The 27131-nt window shown below is 42.3% G+C and overlaps 1 protein-coding gene and 1 long non-coding RNA gene across 4 annotated transcripts; one reads left to right on the top strand and one right to left on the bottom strand.

Annotated features, from left to right (window-relative positions):
- Positions 1-27131, bottom strand: Insig2 (insulin induced gene 2). Of its 3 annotated transcripts, none has more exons than XM_040737823.1 (6): positions 27020-27131; positions 16322-16704; positions 8332-8456; positions 3195-3361; positions 2917-3016; positions 1-1692 (listed from the first exon to the last, which is right to left on the bottom strand). In XM_040737823.1, the coding sequence occupies exons 2-6, from the start codon at positions 16563-16565 to the stop codon at positions 1651-1653; spliced, it is 678 nt and encodes a 225-aa protein (XP_040593757.1). In that variant the 5' UTR covers positions 16566-16704; positions 27020-27131; the 3' UTR covers positions 1-1650. The 3 variants fall into 3 exon arrangements, with proteins under 3 accessions (XP_040593757.1, XP_005070364.1, XP_040593758.1); XM_005070307.4 differs by lacking the exon at positions 27020-27131 and adding an exon at positions 23941-24228; XM_040737824.1 differs by lacking the exon at positions 27020-27131 and adding an exon at positions 23815-23839.
- On the top strand, positions 24080-25495 carry LOC110340905. Its single transcript, XR_005873866.1, has 2 exons — positions 24080-24151; positions 24411-25495. It is a non-coding gene; the product is annotated as an uncharacterized LOC110340905 (long non-coding RNA).

Genomic DNA, 27131 nt, shown 5'->3' with positions numbered 1-27131 from the left:
TGATGATAATTACATATTTAATACATCTTGCTTTCAACAGCAATTTTCAAAGTAAACATATCATAGACCTTATAACTTATTAAAGATTTTATAGTGTTTACAAATTTGATTCTAAAAATATACCTTATTTTTTCTAAATGAATAACATCTGAAAGACAGAATAATAAATGATAGTGTGTTCGCCACACCTAGCATTAGGCTTGCGAACACATATTCCACACGGAGGGAGTACTCTTGGGATCTTCACACTCTTAGCCTGAGAACACAAAGCACATTACACCCTGGAGTACAAGATTTCAGCATTGCTTTAAAAGAAAAAACTGAAAATATCTACTTGACACTGTAGGAAAGCATGGGCACATGCACACACAGAAATATGTATACATTTTCTCTCGGTCAGCACATAAGCACACGCACATCACAGCACTCAGAAGAATTTACCCTTGTGTGCCAGATAAGTAACAATTTCAGAAAAGCAAAGCAAGTAGAAAGTCAGCTGATATACTTAAACCATAAGTAAATGGCAGGAGTTGTTAATGAGATGTGCCTGGAAGCTCTACGAGGTGCTCTCTCGATTCATTCTCCAAGTACGGGACCATTCAGCAGTAGACATCAGCACACACCATCCTCAGACTGCACTTATGAAGGCAACAAACTCAGGCCTGCCAGAGCTAGTCAGTCGCATGGCTCAGCCCCACCAGCATGGCCTGCTTTCTAGAACCCAATAGTTCAGCACCTTCTCTGTGATCTGCCTGGTGTTCCTGAATCATCCATGTGCTAAAGCAGTGGGTTCAGTAACAAATAATAACTAATATCACTTTGGTTTCTGTGGCAGAGAGAAAGCCACATAGTATTCCTCAAACACATTTATGCAGTCAAATCCCCTAATTTTTAGTTATTGATGTTTTTCCAAATTTAGACTCCAAGCAGTTTAATGTTCATAACCTCCCCTGATATCACATACATCTCTGATAATGTCTGTCAAAATAGAAAAGTATTCTTTGGATCCCTGCAGGAACTCAGGTTTAACACCACTCTGGAAGTTCATTGTAATCTACCAGATTTAGGATTTAAACTTTCTGAAACAACAGCAACAGAAACAGAGCACATGTGGGATGCTCATAATGCATACAGCTGAATAGAAACAGGAAAAGGCACGACAGTTAGTGAGAGGGAAATACCAGCTGCCCATTTGCTTTCTGTTTGGTTTTTTTTTAGATTTCTTCTTCTGTTTCACTAAATTTCTAAATTGTTCAAAGCATTCTCATTCTCTATGATAGTAATAGCATAGTTTGGCACATCAACATTGTGATACAATGCATGGCATATTTAAAAAATTTAGAAATTTCATGTACTCATAAACATATCTTTCATGTAATGCACATATATCTTACATTTATTGAAATCAAATACCGAAAGGTTGGTAACTGATTTACAGAAGCAATCACAGACTGCAGAAACGTGTGTGCCATACACACACACACACACACACACACACACACACACACACACACACACACACACACACACACACCAATCAAGGAAAAACTGTATCCTTGCAATTTTACAGTCCGAGGTTTCGTTGGTGTGCCTTTCATATACACGCCGCTTTCTCATGGCTTCCTAGAGTAAAGATAGATTTTGTCTTCTTCATTCTTGATGAGATTTTTCAGGAATAACTTTACATTCATACTGCAAAGATTAAAAGGTCAAAAGGTTAACAGATTTTTAAATCACTTGTGAATTACAACTTCTAAAAAAATTAAAAAGGTATAAAAAGGAATGTTTTAATATGTGTTCACTTTATTCCTCAAAGAACTAAAAGTTTCACAGTGGCATTCTCAAAGTAAAAATCTACAGACAGCAGTGGAGGACAGCAAAAGACAATTTCCATACTGAAAATTACAATAGCTAGTGATGTATGCAATCCCTGTAATACAAAGGGCACACACAGTGTGTTTCTTCTGTGCTCAGAGACCAGCCAAGGGCAAGCCATGAACTTCAGGACAATGCTGAATTCAAATCATTATTTCAAATCACTCTATGATTTAACAGAAAAATAGATTATAACATAAAGGATCCAAATTAGAACAATATTCTAAAACTATAGTTACCAAAATGAACAGTTTAAATTAAGAAAAAACAAAAGGAAATGCACAGAGTTAGAACTGAGTGCTCAGAATATCAAAACAACAGCAAGTAAATTACAGGTCTCCCAGCTGGTCAAGTTCAAATGAGAGCAATTACTGCTTTGGCGTCTGAATGTCACTGTGTAACTCTTGCCACACGACTGGAGTTACCACAGTGTCATTTCCATTCATAACTAAAACAGGTATTTTGATCAGCTTGAGATAGTCTTAATGTATAAATACTGTAATAGTATGCCCTTTTCATTTTTAAAACTGTTCTTTTACTAGGGGCTGAAGTTGTGGCTCATTTGATAGAGTGCTTGCTGAGTATGAAAGATGCCCAGGGTTCAATCTCCAGGACCATATAATCCCAATGTAGTGGGGCAGGCCTATACTTTCAGTACTCTAGAGGTGGAACCAGGAAGACCAGAAAGAAATTCATGGTCATCCAGGCTACACAAATCAGTTCAAGACAAGGTGGACTACATGAGACTTTATATCAAGGGAAAAAAAGTTATTTGTTGATGGAATAGAAAACAGTAAGCTAATGAAAACAAAGCAACAAAAATCAAATATCACTATGTGATCAACAAATTCTACCACACTACCCATAACCTATTTTTTCTTTTCTCTCCAATTGTTCCTCAAATATTAATACTCCTTAGATTAAATTCATCCAAATGATTTATTTCAAAGAAAGTACAAAAGAGAGTTCAAAGAACACTGTCTTTATTGATGCTTTCCCTTGAGTGATGGCAACTAACACACTGCATGGGCCTCAGCTTACCATTGCCAGTTGACGACCAATGTTTCCCATTGTTATGCCTCCAGCAAAAAATATACATGGCAACCAAGAACGGACATAGAGAAAATCTGGAGACGTGTATCTAGAATAATAGAAAAATTTAGTAAGCCACAGAGCAAGGACAAGGGTATTCAAGACAAGCATAATGAGGGTAAGTACTTCTATACATTAAACTGGTTAACCCCATTGAGATCCTCAATTCTGAAAGCAGTTATTGCTGATTTACACAGCACCCAGATAACAAGGAAGACAATACTTACTGATAAACACCATTGTAGACTAGCAGTTGGGTGACAACAGTTGCTAAGAAAGCGATTCCAACACCAAGGCCAAAACCACTTCTAGATCTGTCAAAAGTCCACCACAGTCCTACTGACAGTGCAGCCAGTGTGAGGGAAAATTGGAAGTTGTTGTCGAAGTCTACTTTCTGAGACCAGTGCTAAGGAGCCATCATGAAACAAGGAAGCAGGTGATACAAACTGTTCAGTTCTCTATAATGAGAGAGGCCATTCTCGAGGGACTTGATTCGAGAGTGTCCTCAACTTTCTATCACAACACATGACGTTAGGTGCAAGTAAAACTATGTCTAAATACCAAACACAATGGGCATTAATTAACAGATCCTGCCTTCTTCTTGTAACCCATCTAGGGAAAAAAAAAGGCAATACACATTCCTAATTGTAAGTCAGGCACTATTTAGGAAGTGTCTTTATGGCTTAATATGTAAATGTACACTTTGGATAGCAGTACTAAAAGAACACATTTTTGTTAAGAAAAAGAAAGAATGAGGGAGAGAGCGAAAAAGAAAAAGAGAGACAGAGACAGAGAAAGGAAAACCAATAATACTACTCAAAAAGGTTTAGAAGTACTTGAAAATCATATACAGGAACTTGGAAATAGGAGAGCTGACAGCTATTTAACAGGGTACCACACTGGCTGTGTGATTTACTGACAGACACATTTTATAATAATGCAGTTCAGAACAAGAGCACCAAGGACATAGCATCCCTTCTATTATGTCAACTGCTCTGGTTTTAATTTGTTGAGGATAAAGCCTTGAAGTGAACATTATCTTCCCCCCTGCCATACTATACTGGTTCCTGTGACTTTCTAGCAAGGCACTTTGCTCCGATATTTTATTTCTGGCACACACTTAAGCATCTATTCACAAATATATGGCCCCTTTTACTCAAACAAATCTCTGAGCAGAATGAAGCTTTACAAATTCAATTTTCTGATTTTTTTGGGCAGGGGTTAAAGGATTACACTAATTCTGAGTGTCATTAAAAAGGCATTTTCTATGCTCCAAAGGTTCCACCTTGGCTCTATAACTGGCTCCTTGTTGGACTAGAGATCTGACCAAACTGGCCTTGCCAGTACTAATGTCCTTCCTTTGCCCCCCCCCAAAACATTTCTTGATTCCAGGGATTCCACACTTCCCCCTACCATTCCCACATTCTCACTAAAGCAGCATATAAATGCCCTGCTTGCCAAGTCCTTGACCTCTGAGGACAGCCGTATGCCACTCTCTTAAGATCAGTCCTTGTGAGTGGCTGATTTATCAAGAAACTAACAGTTCATCTGGGCAAGTTTCTCTCTTCTTTTAGCTGTCCTTGTATATACACTCTAAACACAAGGTTCTCAGCACCTCTGTGCAAGAGACATTCACAGGAGACAAGAATAAGAGGCTTTTAGGATAAATCAGTCAAATACATCAATTTTAAAAGTGATACCTTGTGGTTTTCCAAAGTCTAAGTAACCTAATATAAAAAGTCTTGGCTATAAATTTTGTAAACATTTTCTTTTTTTATACATTCTTTTATTTTTATTTTTTTAATTTTTAAATTTAAATTAGAAACAAGGTTGCTTCACATGTCAATTCCAGGTCCCTCCCTTCCTCCCACACCTGTCCACCAAACCTCCATCCCACCTTCCCCAATCTCTACTCCTTTCCCCAGGCCCTCCATGGGGGTATCCATAGTCTGTCATTTCATCCAGGGCAGGGCCTAGACCCTCCCCCAAGAGTCCAGGGTGAGAGTGCACCTCACATTGTTGGATGGGTGCCCAAAGTCCATTTGTATACCCGGGATAAATAACTGATCTACTACCCAAGGCTCAATAGATTACCTAGGCCTCCTCACTGACACCCACATTCAGGGGGTCTTGATCAGTCCCATGCTGGATTCCCAGGCATCAGCCTGGGATTCAAGAGCTAACCCTTGTCAGGTCAGCTGTTTCTGGGGGTTAAACCAGCCCAGTCTTAACCCCTTTGGTCATCAGTCTTCCCTCTCTGTCACTGGATTTCTTGAGTTCAGCTCAGTGCTTAGCTGTGGGAGTCTGCCTCTGTAAACATTTTCTATTTTCTTTAAAGGGTAGACATGGCAGCAAAGATTGCTATGTTCAAGTATTTCACTTATAAACAAAGGGAAAAGTGAACAAAGCCAAAAATGTATATTGTATGCAAGGCTTTTAAAGGTGAAGAAAGGGATATATATATAATGAAATGACAATTACGAGACTGGGAGACAGCTCAGTGGGTAAAGAGGCTGCTATGCAAGCAGGACAAGAGAGCACCCATATGGAAAAGTTGGGGTGAGGGGAAGCAGGGAAAGATGTATGGAAGTCATATAGAAGCTTAGTAGTCTGTAAGCCAATTAAGGATTTAAGTTGGAGAGCGAGAATGAATTAAAAGGGAGATATCCTGCATGCCTGGATAATACTGGTCCTGAGAGCCAAGGGCCACTAAATGAAAACCCTAGTGCTGGGTGGGAGACACTTCTGAGGAGTTGCTGGCCAAGGAGACCCCAAGGCTTCCAGAGCAATTCAGGCTCTTGCTATTCCTCTTGGTTACCTACCAGAACTAGTTGGTGATAAGACCTAATGTTGAAAATAACACAAGGTGTAATATATAAATACAAGGTGAGCAGAAATCAAGCTGCAACTCAGTTGAAAGCCTCCCCCTGCTGGCCAACTTTCATAAAGCTGAAGGGGCTATACCAGTTGGTGGGGGAGAAAAGGCATCTTACTGATTTGTGAGTTCTATGATTTACAATACCAACCTGCCAGGCAAGATATGTGCACAGGTATCAGAGTACTGTCACTGTTATGGTGCACCAACCACTCTCTTCTTATATTCTAAGCTCAGTCCACAAGAGGTATTTTATTCCTGGTACTGTAAACCCAGGAAACAAACCCAAGGCTATGGATGACTTAGGCCCTTGAGATGATGCTACTATTGTTAAGTTGTCATGGTGCTATGCCATCTTCTAAATATGTACATTTACACTCATAGATAAATGTTACCCCCATCCTTATCAGAGAAGCCTCTTTTTGCAATGACATGAATGTGGGGTAAATAGAGACAGACGGCTGCTAAAAGTGCCAAGGATAAGGGATGATTGAGTGCTTGTTCCCACACAATACTAGTCCCTGCAAGGCTCACAGGTCATGTAGAAGGGATGTGGAAAGGATATAAAGAGCCTGAAGATGAGGAAAGGGCAGTGTCTTCTGGGCATGGCACAACTAATGCAGAAAAGACTTCACAGGGGCAGCTGCCTACAATGGGCCTATTGAGAGTCAAGCATGGATAGAGAGAGCTCATGGAGTCCTACCTCCACCTCTCCCTGCTGAACAACCGGCTACTGAAGGACTGAAAGAGGGCGCCATCTTCTTCAGATGTGTACACACTAAGAAGCTCCAAAGGGTACTTCCAAACCCACTGCCGCACAGGTAATCCTTGTAGGGGGAGAGACAATACGAATAGAAGAGAGAGAAAGAGAAGATGGGGTCACAGTAATCAGAGTAAGCTGTATATAAAAGGTATGAAACTACCCAAGAACAAACTTAATAAACATTATCAAAATGAAAGAAGATCAGAAGTCAGGATGAAAGGCTGAACATCAATGGCAAGGATCTTGACTGGATTGTACAGTTTTAACAAGTTGGTCATATTGTTTCAAAATGAAAAATACAAAACAGAAATGTTGAAACAAAAACCTGAAACAAACAACTGCATCAAAACACTCTAGAGGCTAAAGCAGAAGGGTCAAAAGTCAAGGCCGGGTAGTATTAGCCAGCACAGGAAGACCCTATCCTATAAAGAAGTTGGTTGGGGTGGGTGGTGTGCTTTTTGGTGCTGATTAAAATGAAAAAAATGTCAGTATAACTTCTTTAAAGTACCTAAAACTATCTGGGTCCTTGTAGGGAAAAGGGCCAGTCAAAGAAACACACTGTGAGCAGAGCCAAAGAAACACACTTTGGCCCTGCAACCAGAACTAAAGAAATGTACCCTGACCCTGAGACCAGTGCCAAAAGAACACACTTTGTCCCTGGAATCAGAGTCAGTGAAAGAAATGCACCCTGGCCCTAAAATTGGAACCAAAAGGCTAAAAAGGACCAGAGAAAGAAACACACTTTGGCTCTGAAACCAGAGCCAAATCTGACCATAATCCTGTGCAGAAAACTAACCAATCCCCGAGCAGAGCTCTAGCCAATCTGAGCTCAGCACTGAAACTGGACCAATCCCTACCCTGGAAAAACTTCCCCACCCCCAAGAATCCCTGTATAAACCCTGTGTATGTTCAGCTTGGCTGGTCCAGCTGCTTCCTTCCAATAAACCCCTTCGGATGAGTTTTGGGTGAAGATCTTTTGTGGCAACGGAGCAGAGGCGACCCTGGGTAGAGCAGAGCAGAGCGAGCAGGGCTTTAACACTTGCCCAGAAACCTTCCCTTGGCAGAGCGGAGTTGTTTACACCCCGCTCTCAGCTCCCTGGGAGCAGAGCTGAACTGAGCAAAACTGGCTACAGTAGGTGAACATCCCCAGCTGGAAAACCCTGTCCTGCCAGAGCAGAGCGGACACACTGGGGAAGCCCTTCCCTGAGGCTGGGCTGTAAGCAGCTAAGCTTACTGCAACCTGTGGTGGTCCCTGGCTCCGAGCTCCAGGATACCTTTCCACCTGAGGTATGTAACACTCACTATCCAGTGGCTCCCAAGTTCCAGGATACCTTTCCACCTGAGCTGTGTAACACTCAGTATTCTGTGACTCCCGAGTGCCAAAATACCTGACCCACTCCTGTTCCATCCTGTCCCGACCCATCCTGAAATGCTTACAGTCCTTACCTGCAAATCCTAAGTGAAGAAAGAAAAGTGCGGGGAGCTTTGAAAATGTACCTGCTTTTAAATTAACAAAATTCTATGTAAGGAATTTGGTAGTTATGAACAGGGTTCCTATATGGAACTGAAAACCAGCTTAAGCAAGGCTCTGCACGTTGCTCTAACCTCACACTTGCTACCCTCATGTCTCAACAACTGGGTCAGCACTGTGTTGTGACTGAGAAAATCAGAGTTGACTATAGGGGGTTGCAGGCTGCCTCATTACTGCATGTTTCATAAAGGATACAGCACTGGCATGGTTGATACCTACGAACACCGCCACGCAGCGCATAACACTGGACCACTCTCTCTTAAATTTATGTGGTTCTCCTAGATGCCTGTCAATGCAGGGGTACAATAACCCAATCACAGCTGTAAACAGAAGAAAAAAAAGTAAGTTATCACCAGCACATCACTGGCATCAATTAAGCTACACAAATCACTACAGCCACTGCCTTCAAGATCCCTCAAAACAAAAATTGTATCCAAATGACAGAACGTTGCTGGCATCTTTAAACTTACCTTCCAAGGGGAAAATACAAGGGTAGCAGCACCACTGCAGAAAACTCTGAAGAAGCTGTAGCACTCTAAAGGCTACACACACTGGGAGCAGTGGGGGTGACTCACAAGGAGCCAGAAACACTAACTCATCCTAACAGAAAAAAGCTCAAGTCTTCTTCTGAGACTTGACAGCAAGCACCAAGTCAGCCCACAGTTATCCTCTCCTCACTTAAGTATGCCATGTACTACAGGCTAGGCAGCAGGTCTGTGAACTCACCGGGCTCCCAAGGTCCTGACCGTCCGGCCCTGTGCCCCACACTCTCCTGACAGTCTTTCCCCATCCTTCTAGCATCACTCTGCTAGCAACAGGGAATAGTCCTTCTACACGCAGAAGGAAGGAAGGACATGGGGGACATAAAAACTACAAATTCCCTAGGTATGACAGTACACATCTTCAATCCCAGCATTAGAAAAAAGCAGGCAGATCTCTGAGTTCAAGGGCAGCTTGGCCTACTTAACACATAGTCAGACACCTGTCTCAAAAACAAACAAACAAAAAACATACAAATTTACAGATAACATGTAAGTTTGCTTTTAAAAGGTAAGAAGAAAACCTCAGTGTGGTTTTTACTTTGTGAAACAACACCTTGACTCCTACCTGGGTAAGTACTCATAAATACAGTGCCTGTGTAGAAGATATCCATGACTAAGACCTCAACTATTCTCATCCTATCCCCAACTTTACTTACCAAATCTCAACATTTTACTTACTTAGAAAACATGAAATTTATGTGTATGTTTTATACATGTTCATAAATGTGTTCACGGAGCATGTGGTGACGGAAGAACGAGTTTAGTTGTCATTCCTCAATCACCATCTACTTTGTTGTTTGAGAAAGGGTCTCTCACTGCCCTGGAGCAAGGTTCGTGGCCTAGTAAGCCCTAAAGACCCACCTACATCATATCTTCTGCACTGGATTACAAGCATGGACCACCAGGCCCAGCTTTTTTCTTTTCTTTCTTAGTATGAGTGATGAGTGGTCAAACAGAGGTAGGTCCTTATGCTCCTAAGGCAAGCACTTCACTGACTGAACTTTCTACCAAGGCCACAAGAGAAATTTACTTATTTGCTGGATATTATACTTTAAATTTGTTTGTATGTATGCATGTGTGCCTATTAGCATGTCCATATACATTTGGGTGCCCATGGAGGCTAGAAGAAGACATAGGCTCCCTTGAATTACAGGAGGTTATAAGCCACCCAATGTGGGTGCTGGGAATCAAACTCAGGTCCTCTGAAAGAACAGTAAGCACTCTTAACTTTGTGAAATATATCCATACAAATACACACCCTTTTAAAATTTAAATATAAATTAAAAGGGTAAAATGGAAAAACTGGAAACCAATTAGTATTCAAAAACCTCAGGCAAGTGGAGCAACAGAGCAGCATGGGAAATAGACAACCTAGTTACTCTCTCCTGGAGCTCTACGCTCCTTCCCCCTCAGCTTTAGTTGAGAACAGATGGCTCACAGGCATCCTGAGACCAGTGACAAAGCTCAGCAATGCAGAGCTCCAATGGCTGCTAGAAGATGTAAGTTTCAGGGTCTGTGCGATAGCTCAGCTTGTGAAATGCTTGCCTTGCAAGCCCAAGGAACTGAGTATAAACCAAAACAAGAAAACCTAAGGTGGACTGTGTCTAGGTGTGACAGCTAAGGTTATCCTTGGCCTCCAAATACAAACATATACGCATACCTGCACATGCATGAACATGCATGTGCACACACACAAAGAAACTCCACGTTATGGGTTATGGTCCTATTTAAAACACACTACTGTGAAAAATCCCACTGGATTAAGTGACAGCATTTCTAACTTTCTACATGATTAAAATGACAAGCATGCCTAATAATTGAAACATGTCTAAATGATACTTTTTCCTCAAGGGGTATCATAGAACAGCTCATTTGTCATTCTACCACTCTCTATATAACATATGCATATACATATATAGCTACATATCAATACTGATGCATCTACCTACGTATCATCTATCATCCACCCATCCACTATCTATCACCCATTATCATCTATCATCTACCTATATATCAATTAATTTCTCCTCAGTCCCCTGCATCTTTCTCCTGTTTGCCTGTGGCTGAGTAAAAATTCAACCAGAGCAGGCGTTCCAAGTCAATTTTCCTCAGCAGCTGATGCCATAGGTAAAGAATTATCACATAGAGACGCTGACATGTACGTGCAAAAGTATAAATAAGTAAAACTGACTATGTCCCTATGCAAGTGAGAGACAACTGAGAAGAGAGAGTGGAAACACAAAGAAGGAATTTAAACGGCCATGCTGCCAACCTTGGGATTTGCCAATAAAAAAATCAAATCCGTTGAGAATGCATGGTGCTCAGCTGCTCACTGAGAGGGAGAATTTGGGGAAGCTTGTCACTTCCCATTAAATGTCTTTCTTTCTTTCCTTTAAATAAAAGCATGGCAGAGGCTGATAGGAATATACACAGCACAGTGAGGATCCACTGTCTGAGAGCTCAGTGGACTATATCTGGGCTTCCTCTTCTCTACGCACCATTTTTTTTTTAACAAGAGACTTAAAATCATGCTGTGTAAAATCATATGCAAATACAATCCTGCTTAATCAGATGGTTCTCTGATGTAAAATCACGTGTCTTTTGATATCTTTAAGTGATTCCCAGTAACAGTCTGCCAAGACCAGAGACAAAAGGAGTTTGTGAAGCGCCAGTAGTAAGCCATCACTCTCTCAGGGTGATGTGCTCAGTGCAGTGAGGCAAGGAAAGGAACGCACTTAAATTAGACATCCAGCAAGGAGGGGGACTGAAGACAACCAGGCCAGCCAGCAAGACTTCTTCCATGGGAGACTACAACAGAAGCAAATCATGTTTTCATTCAGCAAACACTTAAGCCTTATAATGTAGCTTGGTCTTGGTACCACAGGGGATTTTAAAAGAAAAAAAAAAGAGGGCTGGGGATATGGCTAAATTGGCGAAGTGCTTGCTGTGTAAGTCCATGATATCCACAGTCTACTTTAAACACACACACACACACACACACACACACACACACACACCTCTGCCGATCTGCCGATCCCTGGAGTTTGTTGGTAAGATAGACTACCCTACTTGGTGAGACTCTCAAAAAACAAAACAAAAAGGTAGATGGCATCTGAGGAATAACAGCTGAGGTTGTCCTTTGACCCACCCCCATCCCCGACACACGCACACACACCCACTCGCATGCACAGACATGTACATATTAATAAAAAAAAGGATGTGTTTTCGTGGCAAAATAACACAGCCACTAATGAATGCTGGATTTAAGTACTGACAAGTTGCTGAGGGGCTGCTGTCATCTTGTTCCTGCACATGAAGAGTGTAAAGTGTTGGGCTGTCCAGAAGGTTCCAAAGAAGTGACCCTGTAGGCAGAAGCATGGAAACAATTCTCTCATTAAAGGGAGGTGCCTGAAGGAACCAAGGCACAACTAGAATAAACAGCATTCCCAGGAAGCTGTAAGGTTTGAAGGAAGGCTTGGTGTCCAGAAAGTCTCAGAGTATTATAAAAGTGGTCAAAAGTATGTAACAAATGGCTTTAACCATGTTAAAGGTTGGGAAAACATGATAACATTGTGGTAACATGTTTGTCAGAGTGATGGGGGAAGTCCTGTGTATATGTCAATAAAGCACTGTTGTCCAATAGGGAAGCAAGATAGGTGGGACTAGGAGTCCAGGAGGACTCTGGGTAGGAGAAACACGGAGAGTCAAGATGTAACTGCCATAGGGATAAGAAGCCCGGAAAGTTCTCCAGTAAGATAAATACTTAGATTAACAATTATGGGATAAAAACTTAAGTCAGAGCTAGCCAGTAAGAAACAAGCAAGGCCAACAGCTTCATAATTAATATAGCGTCCTGTGTGTTTATTTGGGACTGATGCAGCTCTAGAACCAGGCTGGCGGGAAGGCTTCCCTTTACCTCAGAGACAGACAATCATTTTTACAGAGTGCTCAACAGAACACAGGGAAGTGGGATAGGTCAAAACGAAGGCAGAAACAAAGGGCTAGTATCTGCAAGTCCAGGGGGTGGGGGCCAGACCACCAAAAGGAACAGGCAGACTCTGCAGGCTCACCATGGGATGTGGAATAGGAAAGGATGGAGACCTCTCTAGCAAAGAAGGGAGGAACTGCTTGACTCGAAGAATCTTTTACATAACTTTCACAAGTTTGACTACTTGTGATTTCTGAGATAAGTGCTCTACTTCTTTTAGCCACAATACAGCAATTGTCATTTAAAATATTTACTCTTTGGAGCTAGTAATGGTAAGCCTCTCATCCCAGCACCCAGGAAGTGAAAGCAGGATAACCAAGAGTTCAAGGTCAGTCTCACCTACAGAGTGAGTTTGAGGCCAGTTTGGGATGCATGAGATTTTTATTTTATTGTCTGAAATATAACATGACAATAAGAAGATAGCCTTTATAAATGTCTTTGGTGACTCTAAGAAACACGAGTTTTCCAATTCCAGCTCTGGTGCACCATACATATAAAGTAGGCCAGGACAACACCAGCCTGAAGCTTGTTTAGGCCCTTCTGATGAAGACATCACACACCCTGTGGTCACAAGGCATGGAGAAATCATGCTGGTTCTGACAGGAAGCCTCCTCCATGCAGGTTAGCTTTCATAGTACTGAAAGGTGCTGTGCAGACAACTGGGGGAGAAAAGTCATCAACGGTCTTACTCAGCTGTGAGCTACAATAACTGGCATGGGTACAATAATGGCTAGAATGTCAGGGGGATCCCCAGAAGAAAACGCATGCTGAGAATGTAAATCTGGCCAAGAACCCAGAACTGGGGAGCTCACAAGCCCCAATATGAATCTACTACTATTGTTTTGCTAACCGGTCATACTATAAGCTACCCTCTAAACCTGTATCTCTACGGCCACAGATCAGTGCAGCTATCACATCTCATTGGAGAAGTGTAGCAGATGACAGTTAACACAGAAACATACAACTGGTCAAAGCACAGAGAGTAAGTGTCTGCAGAGCACTCGGGCACAAATGGGACATCTATATCACATCACAGGCCCTCACTCCAAGGCTTTAGAGCCATCAAAGAAGGCAGAGGAGAAAGACTGTAAGCACCAATGGTCAGGGAGGACCCTGGTGTGAACTCACAGAAGCTGGGCTGCCTGCACAAGATGATGCCTGTCAACATTCCAGCACAGAACAGGGAACACCCTCTAGCTCCCAGCCCAAGCTGAGGAGCTACCCACAGTTGATGGCTGCTGGAGAGGAAAAATCAGTTTCCTTTAAGCATGTGGCCCCAAGTAGGTCGGCCACTATCCAATGGATAGTTCACATCCATTGGTATATGGGAAGCACAAAATGTTCTTGGAATTGGTGAGATTAAGAAAGGAGGCTAACGGTGAGGATGTGAAGTTGGGATGGGGTAAGGGAGGAGTAGGGAATGAACATGATCAAAATATATTAGACAGGATGGGTGTGGTGGCATGGGCCTTTAACCTCAACACTCAGGAGGTAAAGGCAGGTGGACCTCTGAGAGTTTTGGTCAGGTTGGTCCATATAGTGAGTTCCAGGCCAGAGTTACATAATGGGACCCTATCTCAAAATAAACAAAAGACAAAATTCTATACATATGAAATTCTCAAAGAATTAACACAAATATTATATTTACTGAATATATGTTTGTGTGTATATACATACATACATACATACATACATACACACACACACACACACACACAAGTAACATTATGTGTACAGAGCAGGCTATGTTTACATATTAGGGGGTGTGTATATGTATAAAACAGCAAGTACAGAAATAAAGGCCATGAATTTGAGAGAGCAAGGTGGACCACATAAGAAGGACTAGAGGAAGGAAAGGGAAGGGGAAAAACTAATTATATTTTAATTTCAAAAGAAATTCCCCAAAAAAAATCCTAAAAAAAAAATTTTAAAAAAAGAAGAAGAAAGAAGAGAAATGGAGTGTGATCCACAGAAGCTTGTGAGACTTCCCCATCTTCAAGACGCCAAGCTTCCAAGGACCCCACTATAGGGATAGGTGACTCTGTCCCTTTACAGTAGAAGGGACCCTAAAGTGGCTAGCTGCATTTTGGAGGAGAGAAAAGAACTAGAAGTTATTGGGAAACATTTCTCTTCAGGATGTAAATGAAGGAAAATACAGGTAGATCAGTAGACACATCGAAGAATGATAAGATACAAGTTCTCTTGTCTATCTGGACTATTTATTAGAGAAGGATTACCCCGAGAAAACCAGGATACAACACTATGATGACTTCTCTTAATTGAGGGCTCCAATAGTTCCAAGGCTATCTAAGCCACGTAAAATCTAACTACAGCAATGTTCATCTGTTCATGTAGCAGGGGTATATCACTGTCCAGCAGGTTTCATGAAATTATTTGAAGATATACCACAAGTCAACCCCAGCTTTTGGACAGACACATCTGTAATCTCTAGTTCTAGGATGTAGGACAAAAAGCGCCCAAGTTGTGTCACAAGGTATCATATACACTAAGTGCAGACATACAGAATTACAACCATTTTCTCCCTCATGCCTGTGACTACCTTCTATTACTTTATCATCTACAGCAGTGTTGACCCACTGACCTTTCATTAGACACAGCTAAAGAGCTGTCCATTACAGAACTCAGCATCACTTTGAGCATTCTGGAAAGGCTCCACTTAGCCATCAATGGTCCACTACTGAAAAGGTCAAAGTCACTAACAGACTATCAGGATTTTATCAAAGACAGTCTACCTCATTGGTCTTTTCAAGTATTTACTATTTTTCTGGTACATTTAAAAACCAGGCAGCAAGAATAAAGACATATATAAAAATACAACATCAAGTTTTCAACTTTAATACAATTGTTACATTTATCAAGTTTTTGTCTGCTTCAAATACAAAATTATAACTCATACATCAAAACTTTTAAGCAACAGTGAATATTGCCAAAATAACTTAAAATAATATTTATATGAAGTGAGAAAAAGCAAAGATGTTAAATGCCCCACTCCAAAGAAAATGACAATTGGTTTCATGGTTAAATTTTAAAGGTGCAGGAATCAAGTACCCAAGAGTACCTAACTGGATGACTCGAAAGCAACACTGAAGGTAGAAATAATCAGCAGAGCCACTGTTGCCTGAGGCTGGGGTACAAAGGAATGCAAGAGAGCATAAAAGAATCTGGAAATGACAGAAATGCTTCATACCTGGTGGGAGACAGGGGGACCACATGATGGCATACATATGCCAAATATAACAAACTTCGCTGAGAGTCTACTACATTTAAATCTATTTAAATTGCACACTCAGCTTGAGGGAAAAGTACTTTCCACAAAAGCACAAATACCTGAATTCAGATCCTCAGCACCCATTAAAAAGCAACTGTGATGTCACACACCTATAATCCCAGTGCTGGAGAGATGAAGACAGACAGATCCCTGGAGCTCAGTGGCCAGGCAGTCTACCCAATTAGTGGTATCCAGGTTAAGTGAGAGAGTGTCTCAAAAAACAATTTAGAGACTAATTGAGGAAGACACCCAACACTGACATGCAGGCACACCCACACACGTGTGCAGTTCCCGACACACATTTTGTCACTTAGACAACACCATATTAATTTGTAAGAAATACAGAACACAATGCCTCACACATACCTGAGGCTGTGCCGCAGCAAGGTGGTACCCACCATGCAGATGAGAAGATGCTCGTGACCACATCAGGTGGAAAAAGTGTCACGTTTCTCTGAATCTGGAGCAAGTTCAACACTAAGGCAAGGAACACTCCAATGAAGAAGAGCACCACCCCTCGGATCATCACGTTCACACTCTGGCTGGTGACAGAAGAAATGTATGGGCCACGTTTTCTGGGCCCAGGTGACTCGGTCTTTCCTTCTGCCATGATTTCATAAGTTCAGTAGGCCTAAGCCATAAAACAAAATAAGGCTTCTCAGTAGAAAAGGTGAACTGTCTGTGAATCGAAGCAGATCAATGTTTCAATGGTACCACATCTTGGCTGAACGTAGAACCTACCAGAGATCCTACAAGAGATAAGAAGAAAGAATCAGCATGTGTCTGATACATGATTGTACAAGTTTTCACCCTTCAGTACTACTTATGCAGATACAGAATGAAACAAGTTTGTACACTAATTTATGTAAATTATTCATTCAATAAGAAAATCCTTTAAAAGAGCCTTTATGTTCATGCTGCAAAAAAAAATTTAAAAATTAAAAAAAATAAAGTGCTATGTGTATATTTACTAGGACAAACAGGTGACTTAAGAGACCTCAGCAAGATAGCTGGAGAGATGGCTCAGCAGTAAGAGGTCTTGCAGAGAACCCACATTCCCAGCACCCACATGACAGCTCACAGATGCCTGTTGTTCCAGTTCTAGGGGAGTCAATATCATCTTCTGGGCTCTGTGGACACCAGGCAAAACACGCATAAACATGAAATAAAAACAAATCTTTAAAGAAAGACCTCACCAATAGGGCCTAAGATGAAAGCTCAGCTAGTAAAGTATTATAGCACAAGCATGAGGCCCTGAGTACCATCCCCAGCACACATATTTTTAAAAAGCCTGTGTGGTGACATACACCTGTGATGCATGCCAGTGCTGGAGACAGGGAGTCACTCCCATCCCTGGAGCTCACTGGCTGGCCAGCCTACTCCTATCTCAAAACAACAGTGAAGAATTTCAGAAGATATCCATTGTCTAAACACACACACCCCTACCCCCTCAGCATTAAAATAGTAGAAAAACAGTTTTCCCTACCCTAGAGAATAGACAACTAGGTAATCAAAAATACTTCTACTGGAATCTACAAGATGAAAACCCACATCTCTGTATTGTCTGCCTAACATACTTCATCCACTGTAATCTTGTACTTCACAGAAAACCAACATATTCTGACTGAAGACATTGTAGTTTCTGATAATAAAATGTGACTTGCCCATTAGGATAGTGCCCACAGAATAAAAGAACCCATCCCCGTGTTTAATGCTCAAGTTACTGAATTTTTACACCCAAGCATCCTACAAAAACCAGCCCAACAAGCACCCACCTACACATATACCAGCAAGAAAAGCCACTCTTCCAGGACCACAGCTGTGCCCCCAACCTGCAGCACTGTGGTCAGCCAAGTGTTGCAACCACTGGGAACTATGATGAAGCACAGGAAAAGTGCCAAGAGAGTGCAACACAAACCTAGTGACTAGGTGTCTGTTCACTACTCTAACAAAAGGGCTGTTGTGGTCCAGTTGGGGGTCTCCCCAAAAGACTGCTGTGTTGACAGTTTAGGCCTCACTGTGATAATGCTGGGGGATGAGATCTCTAAGAGGCAGGATCTAACCTAGAGGTGATGGTAGCTGGGGGTTGGTACATGTTGATGATGATCAAGAATTCAAGGTCACCCTCAACTACATAGAGGCCAACATGGGCTATACGACATCTTTTTAAAAGGAGGACCAGGCATCCCCCCAAAAATGTTCTTAGGTAGTTGGGGGCTCTGCTCTGAGAGGGAAGAGACTGTGAGACCTCAGCCCCTTTGCTCCCTATCTGGTAATGTGATCTCACCGCTCACCCACACTCCTGACTCTTACCAGAGCACAAGTTACACCCCTGAATCTCCAGAATGGTGAATAAAATAAGCCTGCTTCCCTTACCAAGTTAGCCTGCCTTCAGTATTTCCTTGCAGTAACACACAGTCAGTGCAGTAATCCTTCATGTGTTAGAGATAAACAACACGGAAAACTCTGCATGTGCCTTTCCAAGCACCTGACATGGGTGACTCAACCCTCACAGTATCCCTAAGAGGATGGTGTAAGCATCCTGGGCTGGACACTGTCTCACAACTAAAATAATAACAGTGATAATAACAATAACCCTGAGAGCTAAGTGTAATTACAATTGAGGAGATCAAAGCACCTGAATAAGAAGCACAGCTTGAATCAAATCCATCGTCCAACTCCCTTGCTCTCACCATGATGGTGAGCTTCTCAAATGTCATGTACCTTGTTCTCAATGAACTAACAGCTTTGAAATGTGAAAACCACTAACTAGGCTTTTTGCTTTGTCATTTATTTTCATCTTAATCAATCATACTACATCTTGGGCATCTCTGTAAGTTCAGTAGTAACTAAGTGGTATGTCTTGTAAATCCTGAAACATTTTATTGAATGAATTCATTTTATATGTACGTGTGAGTGGAAGAGCTTTCCACAGTGCCCATGTGGAAGTCAGAGGACAACTTTTGGAAGTCAGTTCTCTTCCACCATATGGGTCCTGTGGCAGCAAACCCAAGTTGTCAGACTTATTACAGCAGCTTTACCCACTGAGCCATCTCACACAGACAGGACTTCTAATAGCTACCTCGTAATTATCTCTAGGGCTGCTTTATGGGCTATAAACTTGTTAAGTTGGTCTTATTCACCATTAGATCTCCACTGTATGTCTGCATGCAGCAGGCTTCCTGCTTAGCCCACAGGGATAGTTGCACACATAGTTTAAGCCAGGTTCATTTTTCTAGGATCAAACTCTCCTGGGCTCAGCTCAGCAGTTCTTTGAAAAGCCAAATCTAGAACACAACACAGGCTAGCCAACGTTAGTCTTAAACTTCTGGTCCTCCCACCCCACACCAGCCCCCTTCTGAATGTACCCTACTCACAGAGCTGAGATTATGTATGCTACCAAATCCAGTTTGGGCAGTGCTAAAAATCAAACCTGGAGTCCCAACCCTATGGAATAAAAATATAAATATACTACATCAAAATGAAAATCTGCTTTAAAATATAAAACAACAACAAGCAAACAAACAAAATTATCACAAATGGCTCCCTTACACACTGCATGTGACCAACAGTATACTCTCCTGCCTAGACTCTAAGCAGGCATAAACACCCTACCACTCCACAGAGCATGAGTCAAGAAACAACTTGTTCTGCCTATGATTTTTCTCAAAGTGGAATTAACAGCAACATATACCTTAGCTTCAACAGTATTTTCAGAAGAATAAATAACTTTAATTGGCTAGCCCCATTCATTTCCAGAGCTAGCTGGCCAGAGACTGCTAGAGAACCCTTGGTGAGCTTGGGTCAGATGATCTCTTGCTGTATGGAAACTGTTCTGAGCCTGGCATATTATTTAGTATCACTGGCTCCTGGCCACTAAATGCAGGCCTCCCCCACTTGTGATACCCAAGAATGCACCCACAGTATTTCCAAATACCCCAAGGGAGATTCTGTCCTCCAGTAGGGTTGCTGCTGGCTGGAGATTTCTTTCCTCATTCCGCCAGTCTACTGAAAACACGCAGAGCTGCTCATTCGTGTTTTCTCCCACTGCTGTTTATTCAACCTTTCCTGGCAGCCCTTCTTCAGTTTCCTACTTCACCCCCCACACACACACCCACAAGCATTCTTTAAAAATCACGCAGTATTTGTTTCATGTTTATCTGAGGCAGACCCAAAGGACTAACTGTGGTTCCATCATAGTACAGTGATATATAATTACCAGGAACAAAAATGAAGGCTACAATACTTCACCACCAATGTCCTAAAATGTAAGGACTGGAAAACCATCTATTTTGGGATGTATCTGAGCTTCATGCAAAGTAAAAACAAAAATGTGTATGTATGAATTTTTTCAGAGTTCACACACATACTCAAAATTCTCCAGTATCCAGAGTCAACAAGGGTCCATCAACCCAGGCAGGCAGGCAGGTGTGGTGACCCAAGCCTGTGGAGAGAGGGAGGGAGGGAGAGAGGGAGGGAGGGAGGGAGGGAGGGAGGGAGGGAGGGAGGGAGGGAGGGAGGCATATTCAACCTAACAGTTCTCTCATTCACTTTAATAGTGTCACAAAGTCTTCAGGTGAATTAACAAGATCAGGAAAGAGTTAATGTAGCTGGGCATATTGGAGCAAGGATATAATCCCAGCTCTTGGGATTCAAGACTTTTCTCAGCTACATAGTAAGTTCAAAGCTGGACTTGAATACAAAAGACGCTGCCTCAAAACAAAACAAAAAGCAATGTAATACTGGCTTTGGGGAGGGCGGGTCATTTCTCCATCTTTTTACTATAATTACATATAAACATATACAATAACCAGGTTGGTCAAACAGAAAATCCCAGGAAAGTATTCACTACCGCCTAGACAACAGTGAAGTTACTATTAAAAAGAAAACCACGTTTAATGGGTTGGTGAGATGGCTCGGAGGGTAAAGGAGCTTGCTATGCAAGCCTGACAATCTGAGTCAGACCCAGAGTCCTAAGGTAGAATGAAAGAATCAATACCTTAAAGGTTGTCCTGACATCCACATATGTGCAAACCCTCCCCCACATACACATCGATGATAATACCAATAATAAATTAAAACTTAAAAATAAAGTTAAAAAAGCAGGCTTATAATCTCAATATTACACTAAGAGGGTGGGGTATTTTAAAGGCTCTGGGAACAAATGTAGCATAATTTATCTTAAAGTCTCATTGGCAAATCACAGTGTTTAAAAACAAATGTAGCTATACTTTTCTATATTACACTTAAATAAAAATTTGGTTTTCTGAATTTTTAAATTTCATAAAAATTTAGATTATTAAAAATAAATTTAAAGCATAATACCTCAATGGCTCCTAATGAGTCAATGTTAATAAATAGGTGGGTGTTTTTAATTCCCATTGTACAAAATCAGGTAGGCTAGCTAACACATATTTTTCTTTTGTTGTTTAAAACAAGATTTCATTACATAGCCAAGGCTGGCCTCAAACCTCTTGATTCTCCCTCCTTGTCCTCCAGAGTGTGGGGACTACAAACTTGAGCTACCAAATCAGGCTTCAAATAGGCTAGATAACTTGGCAAGATGGTCAAGTTGTTACCAGGTAGTCATATTTGGGCCAGCCACTTTGCCTCCATGAAAAAGAGTTCCCTCCACCTCCCCTCAGAAACACCACATGAAAAACTTAAGTGCCATACAGGAAACTGCTTTTAAGGTCCACTCATGAGCAACTACTAATTCCATAACAATGCTTTTGTACAGCCTGAGAGGAAACCTTACCAGAGGAAATGTAGTAGCTTACTTTGAACCCTGATCTACAATTTCCATAAAGTATATGAATGAACACAGAAAAATAGTTCATATAGTTTGGCAAGGTCGGTGACAAATCTTCAAAGCTGGGAAAATACTATCCATGTGGTTTCCTGTCAATGGATTGACACCATTACCTTCAGACAAAAGAGAGGCATAATAATTCTAGACATTTTACAAGTAAATCAAAGTTTACAATGACCACCAAAACAACTTACAGGTAATAAGCATTTGAGAAAATACAGATATGAAATCTAGTAACAATCAGTTGGAATCTAGGCTCCCCACCCTCCACCCACCCACCCCAGGGCTTTGAAGCAGGGTCTCACTAGCCCAGGCAGACATCAAACTCAATATATAGCCACGGATGACCTTGAACTTCTGATTCTCCTTCCTTCACCTCCCAAGAACTGGGATTTCAGACATGCACCACCACAGCTGGTTTAAATCTAGTAACTTAAGAACCATTAGGCTTTAACAATTGCAAGCAAACAAGATTATGCTTTTTTCAGTGATTAGTGGTCACACTGGTAAGTTTTTTTTGCATTCTCGGATGACTGTCTCCTCAGGGACTGGGTCATATACAACACCAAATAGTAAAGTTAAATTACTACCGCCCATTTTTTTCCTTCAACACAAGCTGTGCTCATTAGAACAGCACTAGCAAAACAGAATAAGCACCAGCATTACAAATCACAACTCAAGACATGGTTCAACCCTCCTTTTAAAAAAAAAGCACATAGACATGATTCTCAGACTAGGAGCATTAGAACTCTAGAAAGAAAAAAATGTATTCCCCCAATTTACCCAAGCTCTTTTCTCTCCACAATAAAACCCAAATACAGAAAAGATTAAGCAGGCAACAGTCGCATAGCTTACTACTTTAAACATAAGGGTTAGGCTGTAAAATTGTTACTCTACTGTTTGGTGATAATTTTCTAGAAACAATGAAAACACTATTTTTACTGAACTGCACATTATCTTTTCCTTTTCAATGTCATCATCTACAAACACAATTAGCAGTTTAAAAAGCATCAATCTTTTCCCCAAATGCAAATGACTCACGGATTCTTCATTTTGTAACAAATATGAACTGAGTATCATGAAAACAAATAAAACCACTATGATTACAAGTCCAGAAAAAGGATAGAGGAAGAAAGCAGGAAGAGAACATCAGCGCATTGTTTTTTCCTACAGGACACTGATGAATAGGGGACACCCCTTTATTCATTTTCATTCAGTGGTTCACCATCAGGGCCAAACTCCAAGGGGAATGTGGGAACAGAAGACGCGGCACCGCAGCCTTCAGTTTTTTGTGCCCAGAACTGGAGCCTGTCATGGTCAGCAATACCGATTCTAGCCAGTGTCCGTGGCCCAACTGTCAAGCCCATTTGCTCTTCCTCCAAGAACTTCCCCATCAATCCCACAAAACAGCAAGCTCTTCGGGATCTATCTCACCCCACTACATAGCTAACACCACCCCTCAACAACTTTTCCCAGCATTTACTGGACTCGAGTTATTTTCACTGAAGTTTTAACACCCATTCGCGTCCCTAGCCCCGTCCTCAGCAAAAGCACTGTTTTCCTTTCCCAGACAGTTCATCCCCACTGTACGGATCCCATAACGCCAATTACTGCCACCAACCGACTTCTAGGCCCTGGCAAGAGCTCTCTGGCAGCACCCACTGATAATACCTAAAAGGTATTCACTTTCGATCCCAAACTCTTCTAACTCAGCGTCCTCTTATTTCAGTAGATTCTAAACTTACTACGATTACGTACCTAATTTCGATCCACCTCCTATGCATGCCGGAGTCTTTTCTCCCTGGCTACAAGTCACCCAAGTCCTGTCAGGTGTACGTTAGACAGCTGGCCCATCTCTGTCCCCAAACAGACCTCCAGGTCGCCCTTCCCGCCGTCCTCCAACCGCCTTCTACTCTTGACAGTCTTCCACCGTCCGGGGACCTCGGCGACCCCAAGAGCCTGCCCCCCTGGGGGCCCCGCTGTCCCCTTCCAGAGCCCGCTGACCTCTCGCCAGGTAAGCCTGCCCCCCTCGGCCAACAGGCCCCACCTGCGGGTCGTGGATCCCCCCAACGCCCGCCGCCGGGATACCCAGCCTGCAAGGTGAAAGCTTAAGTGGCTCCTCTTCCCGAAAGCCAGCGGACTCCTCGAGCCGTCCCCGTCCAAACATACTCACCTGCGCTCCGCCGGGAGACCCCCAATTCACCCCCGCCTCCGCCATCTTCAGGGACCGGCCCCCGGACCTACTCCCCTCCCACAGCTCCGCCTGAGCCGCACTGCGTCTGCGCGGCCCGGGCGCCTCGCGCGGAAGGTAGGGGCAGAGGAGCTTCCGGTTGCCGTTGCGCGAACCCCCAGCGCTCCGCTGAGTCGGGGCCAAAGGATTTCCGGTCTGCGGGAAACTCGGGGGCCGGGAGGAGGCGGGGACCTTGTCTGGGATGAGAAGCTGCGGAATCCGCTGTTGTTGGCGGACTCTGCAGTCAGGGCTTCTGACCGGCGCCTCGACTCTGTGGGGCGGGGTGAGGGAAATCGTGCACCGACGCACGCACGCCTGCGCGACCGAAGACTCCGCCTTCTGCGTGGGCCGCACTTGGGGGAGAGGTGATGGGGCTCTGCGGTGCTCACCCTCTACTTTCTCCCACCCCGCAGGCTGCCTTACTATATCCTTGGTGAACACGGATTAACGGCAGCTGTTCTCATCGCCCCGGCTCGGTAGAGATTTGTACCGAAGAGCGAGCAACGCAAAACCTGATCACTGTCTAGCTGTCAAAACCATCATCTCCTTTGAATTAAAGAACATCCTATCCTCTTTTTGAAACAGGGTCGCACTATGTAGCCTTAGCTGGTCTAAAAACACCTAAGTAGACCAGGCTGGCCTTGAACTCACAGAGATAACACCAGCTTCTGCTTCCCGGGTGCTGGGATTAAAGCTGTGCGCCACCACGCCCATCTACATTTTAGAACAAACAGATCTTTGGAGACCAACAGATGAACTTTGTTTTGGATGAAAAAAATGATACAGGAAAGTTTTGTTTTATTCCTTGAAAATTTCAAGGATTCAGAGTTCAAATGAGGAAGTGGAGGGTGGACCTGGGAGATGTGAGGAGGAAGTAGGGAGTAAATATGATCGAAATACTTTGTTTGAAGTCCTCAAAAAGTCGCATTTTAAAAAGAAAATTTTTATGCATGTATGTAGTGTATTTTGATCATACTCCCTGGCCCCCATACATTCCTCTGTAGAGTGGTTTGAAAGCCAGGACCAAGATCTATCTTCATTAACTCCCCTCACTGAGCTGTTCATGTATCACCTTTTGGGAGGCCCAGCCAAAAATATATTGTGGATGTAGTCTGATTACATTGGTCTTAAGGAGAATTTTATAGGAAATATGGGCCTAAAGTAGCTGCTATTGGTTAGATGCCTTTTGTTTTTTGTTTTGCTTTGTTTTTGTGGTTGTTGCTTTTCTTTGAACTGGCAAACCATCAGTTCCACTTTTCTTTAAAAAAAACTTTTTCTGACCTTTTTATCGACATATTTTTTTTCTGAAAATTAAAAGACAAACCAGCAGCCTCAGCATGTATTAATATGACCTTTCTTGTATTTCTAATGTTTTTCTCTAGCTCTTAAACTTAATTCCTGCAGGTTTTTGATGCAGAGTAAATGAAGATCTAAGCTAATTATGCTGCACAGATGAATTTTGTAAGGAAAAAAAATAAAAGCACACATGTGATGGTTAGTCATCTTTGTCAACTTGACAGGATTTAGAATCGCCATGGTAACACCTAGGTGTATGTCTAAGATGGAGTTTCCAGAAAAGTTGAAGGAAAGAAGGGAGAAACACACTGAATGTGGACATCACAGTTCCTGGAAGTGGGGTCCTGAGCTGAATAAGAAGGAGAAAGCTCACTGAGCATCTGACTCATGTTTCCAAGCTGCAAGCTCAGTGTGACCTCACACCCACCACCAAGCCTTTCCCATGGTGGCCTGTGCCCTCTCAATATGTGAGCAGAAATAGGCCCATCCTCCCGAAAACTCTTTTGCCAGTTATAAATCCAAAATGAACTGATGTATGGATATGAATTAAGAGGGTGGTGAAGACTTTGGAGTCCTCTGAAGTTAGTTCTGTGCTGAGTTGCTGGTGATTTGTTTGAAACCTCAGCTGTATCTTGGCACTAACTGCTTATATGCAGTTATGTCCACGATGTTCATTTTTCTGGTTTTTTTTTTATAGCTATTAAGTGAAATAGTGGTCCTGGTGATTTTTAAAGTCCTTTTCCTCTTTGGTTTGTTTGTTTGGTTGGTTGGTTGGTTGGTTGGCTGGCTGGCTGTTTGGTTGGTTGGTTGATTTTGAGGCAGGATTTCTCTGTATAACAGCCCTGGCTGTCCTGGAACTTGCTTTGTAGACCAGGCCAGCCTTGAACTCACAGAGATCCGCCTGCCTCTGCCTCTGGAGTGCTGGGATTGAAGGCGTATGCCACCACACCTGGCTTTTAACGTCTATTTGACATATTGTTTATTCTTTCAGTGGATCAGACCATTGGCCAAGTTAGAAAGACAACTTTGTAGCTAAATATAAGCAAATATCCAGAGGTCATTGGAGGGAGATACTGTTAGACTTAATGCTAATCATTGCTTCCTGCTGATGCTTCGCTAAGTCAGATTCTCAGTTTCTGAGAGCCGGACACTTGGAAATCTTACCCAAACTAAAAGACATTAAAGACGAAGAATATGACCATTTTTTCTATTCAATAACTACTTCACATCGAACTTGTCCTCACACTTGCATGGTAAGCACTCTACTGGCAAACCATCTCCACTGCCCTTAAATTCACTCTTATATTATGTGTTCAAAACCTCTTTGGATTAGATTCCAGAGTAGTTGTTAACCCTGTCTGTACATTAGAACCACCTGTAAATTTACTGAAGTAATGTGTATGTGCTGTGTATGACTTCTTTCTAAGACCCTCTACATGTTCCAATTTAATTTGACTGAAGGACAGACCAATAAAGCGCCTATGTGATCTTAATATATTTCTAAAGAAATCCTAATGCAGGCAAAATTCAGAAGCACTGGCTTCATCTAAGTTTGTCTGGCATCATTAGCATTACAATAAGGAGCAGAGGAGGCTGAATTCAACACACATCCGTTCAGTTCCAGTGCCGAGTTCTTAGCTGCTTCGCACAGCCCTGTGGGCAACTGCATACAGTGAGCAGCTGGAAACTCATCAAGACACCAAAGGGAATGAGACAAAGTGCTTACCTTCAATAAATTCATCTGGGAAGCTGAAGTGTCAGTAAAGCAAGCCAGTCCAACTCACATAAACTCACATAAACAGGCGCAAGCTAACTGAGAACGCCCCTTGAAATCAAAC

Source organism: Mesocricetus auratus, unplaced genomic scaffold (assembly GCF_017639785.1).
Source record: "Mesocricetus auratus isolate SY011 unplaced genomic scaffold, BCM_Maur_2.0 Super-Scaffold_100676, whole genome shotgun sequence".
Taxonomy (NCBI): Eukaryota; Metazoa; Chordata; class Mammalia; order Rodentia; family Cricetidae; genus Mesocricetus; species Mesocricetus auratus.
This window is presented reverse-complemented; position numbering and strand designations above follow the sequence as displayed.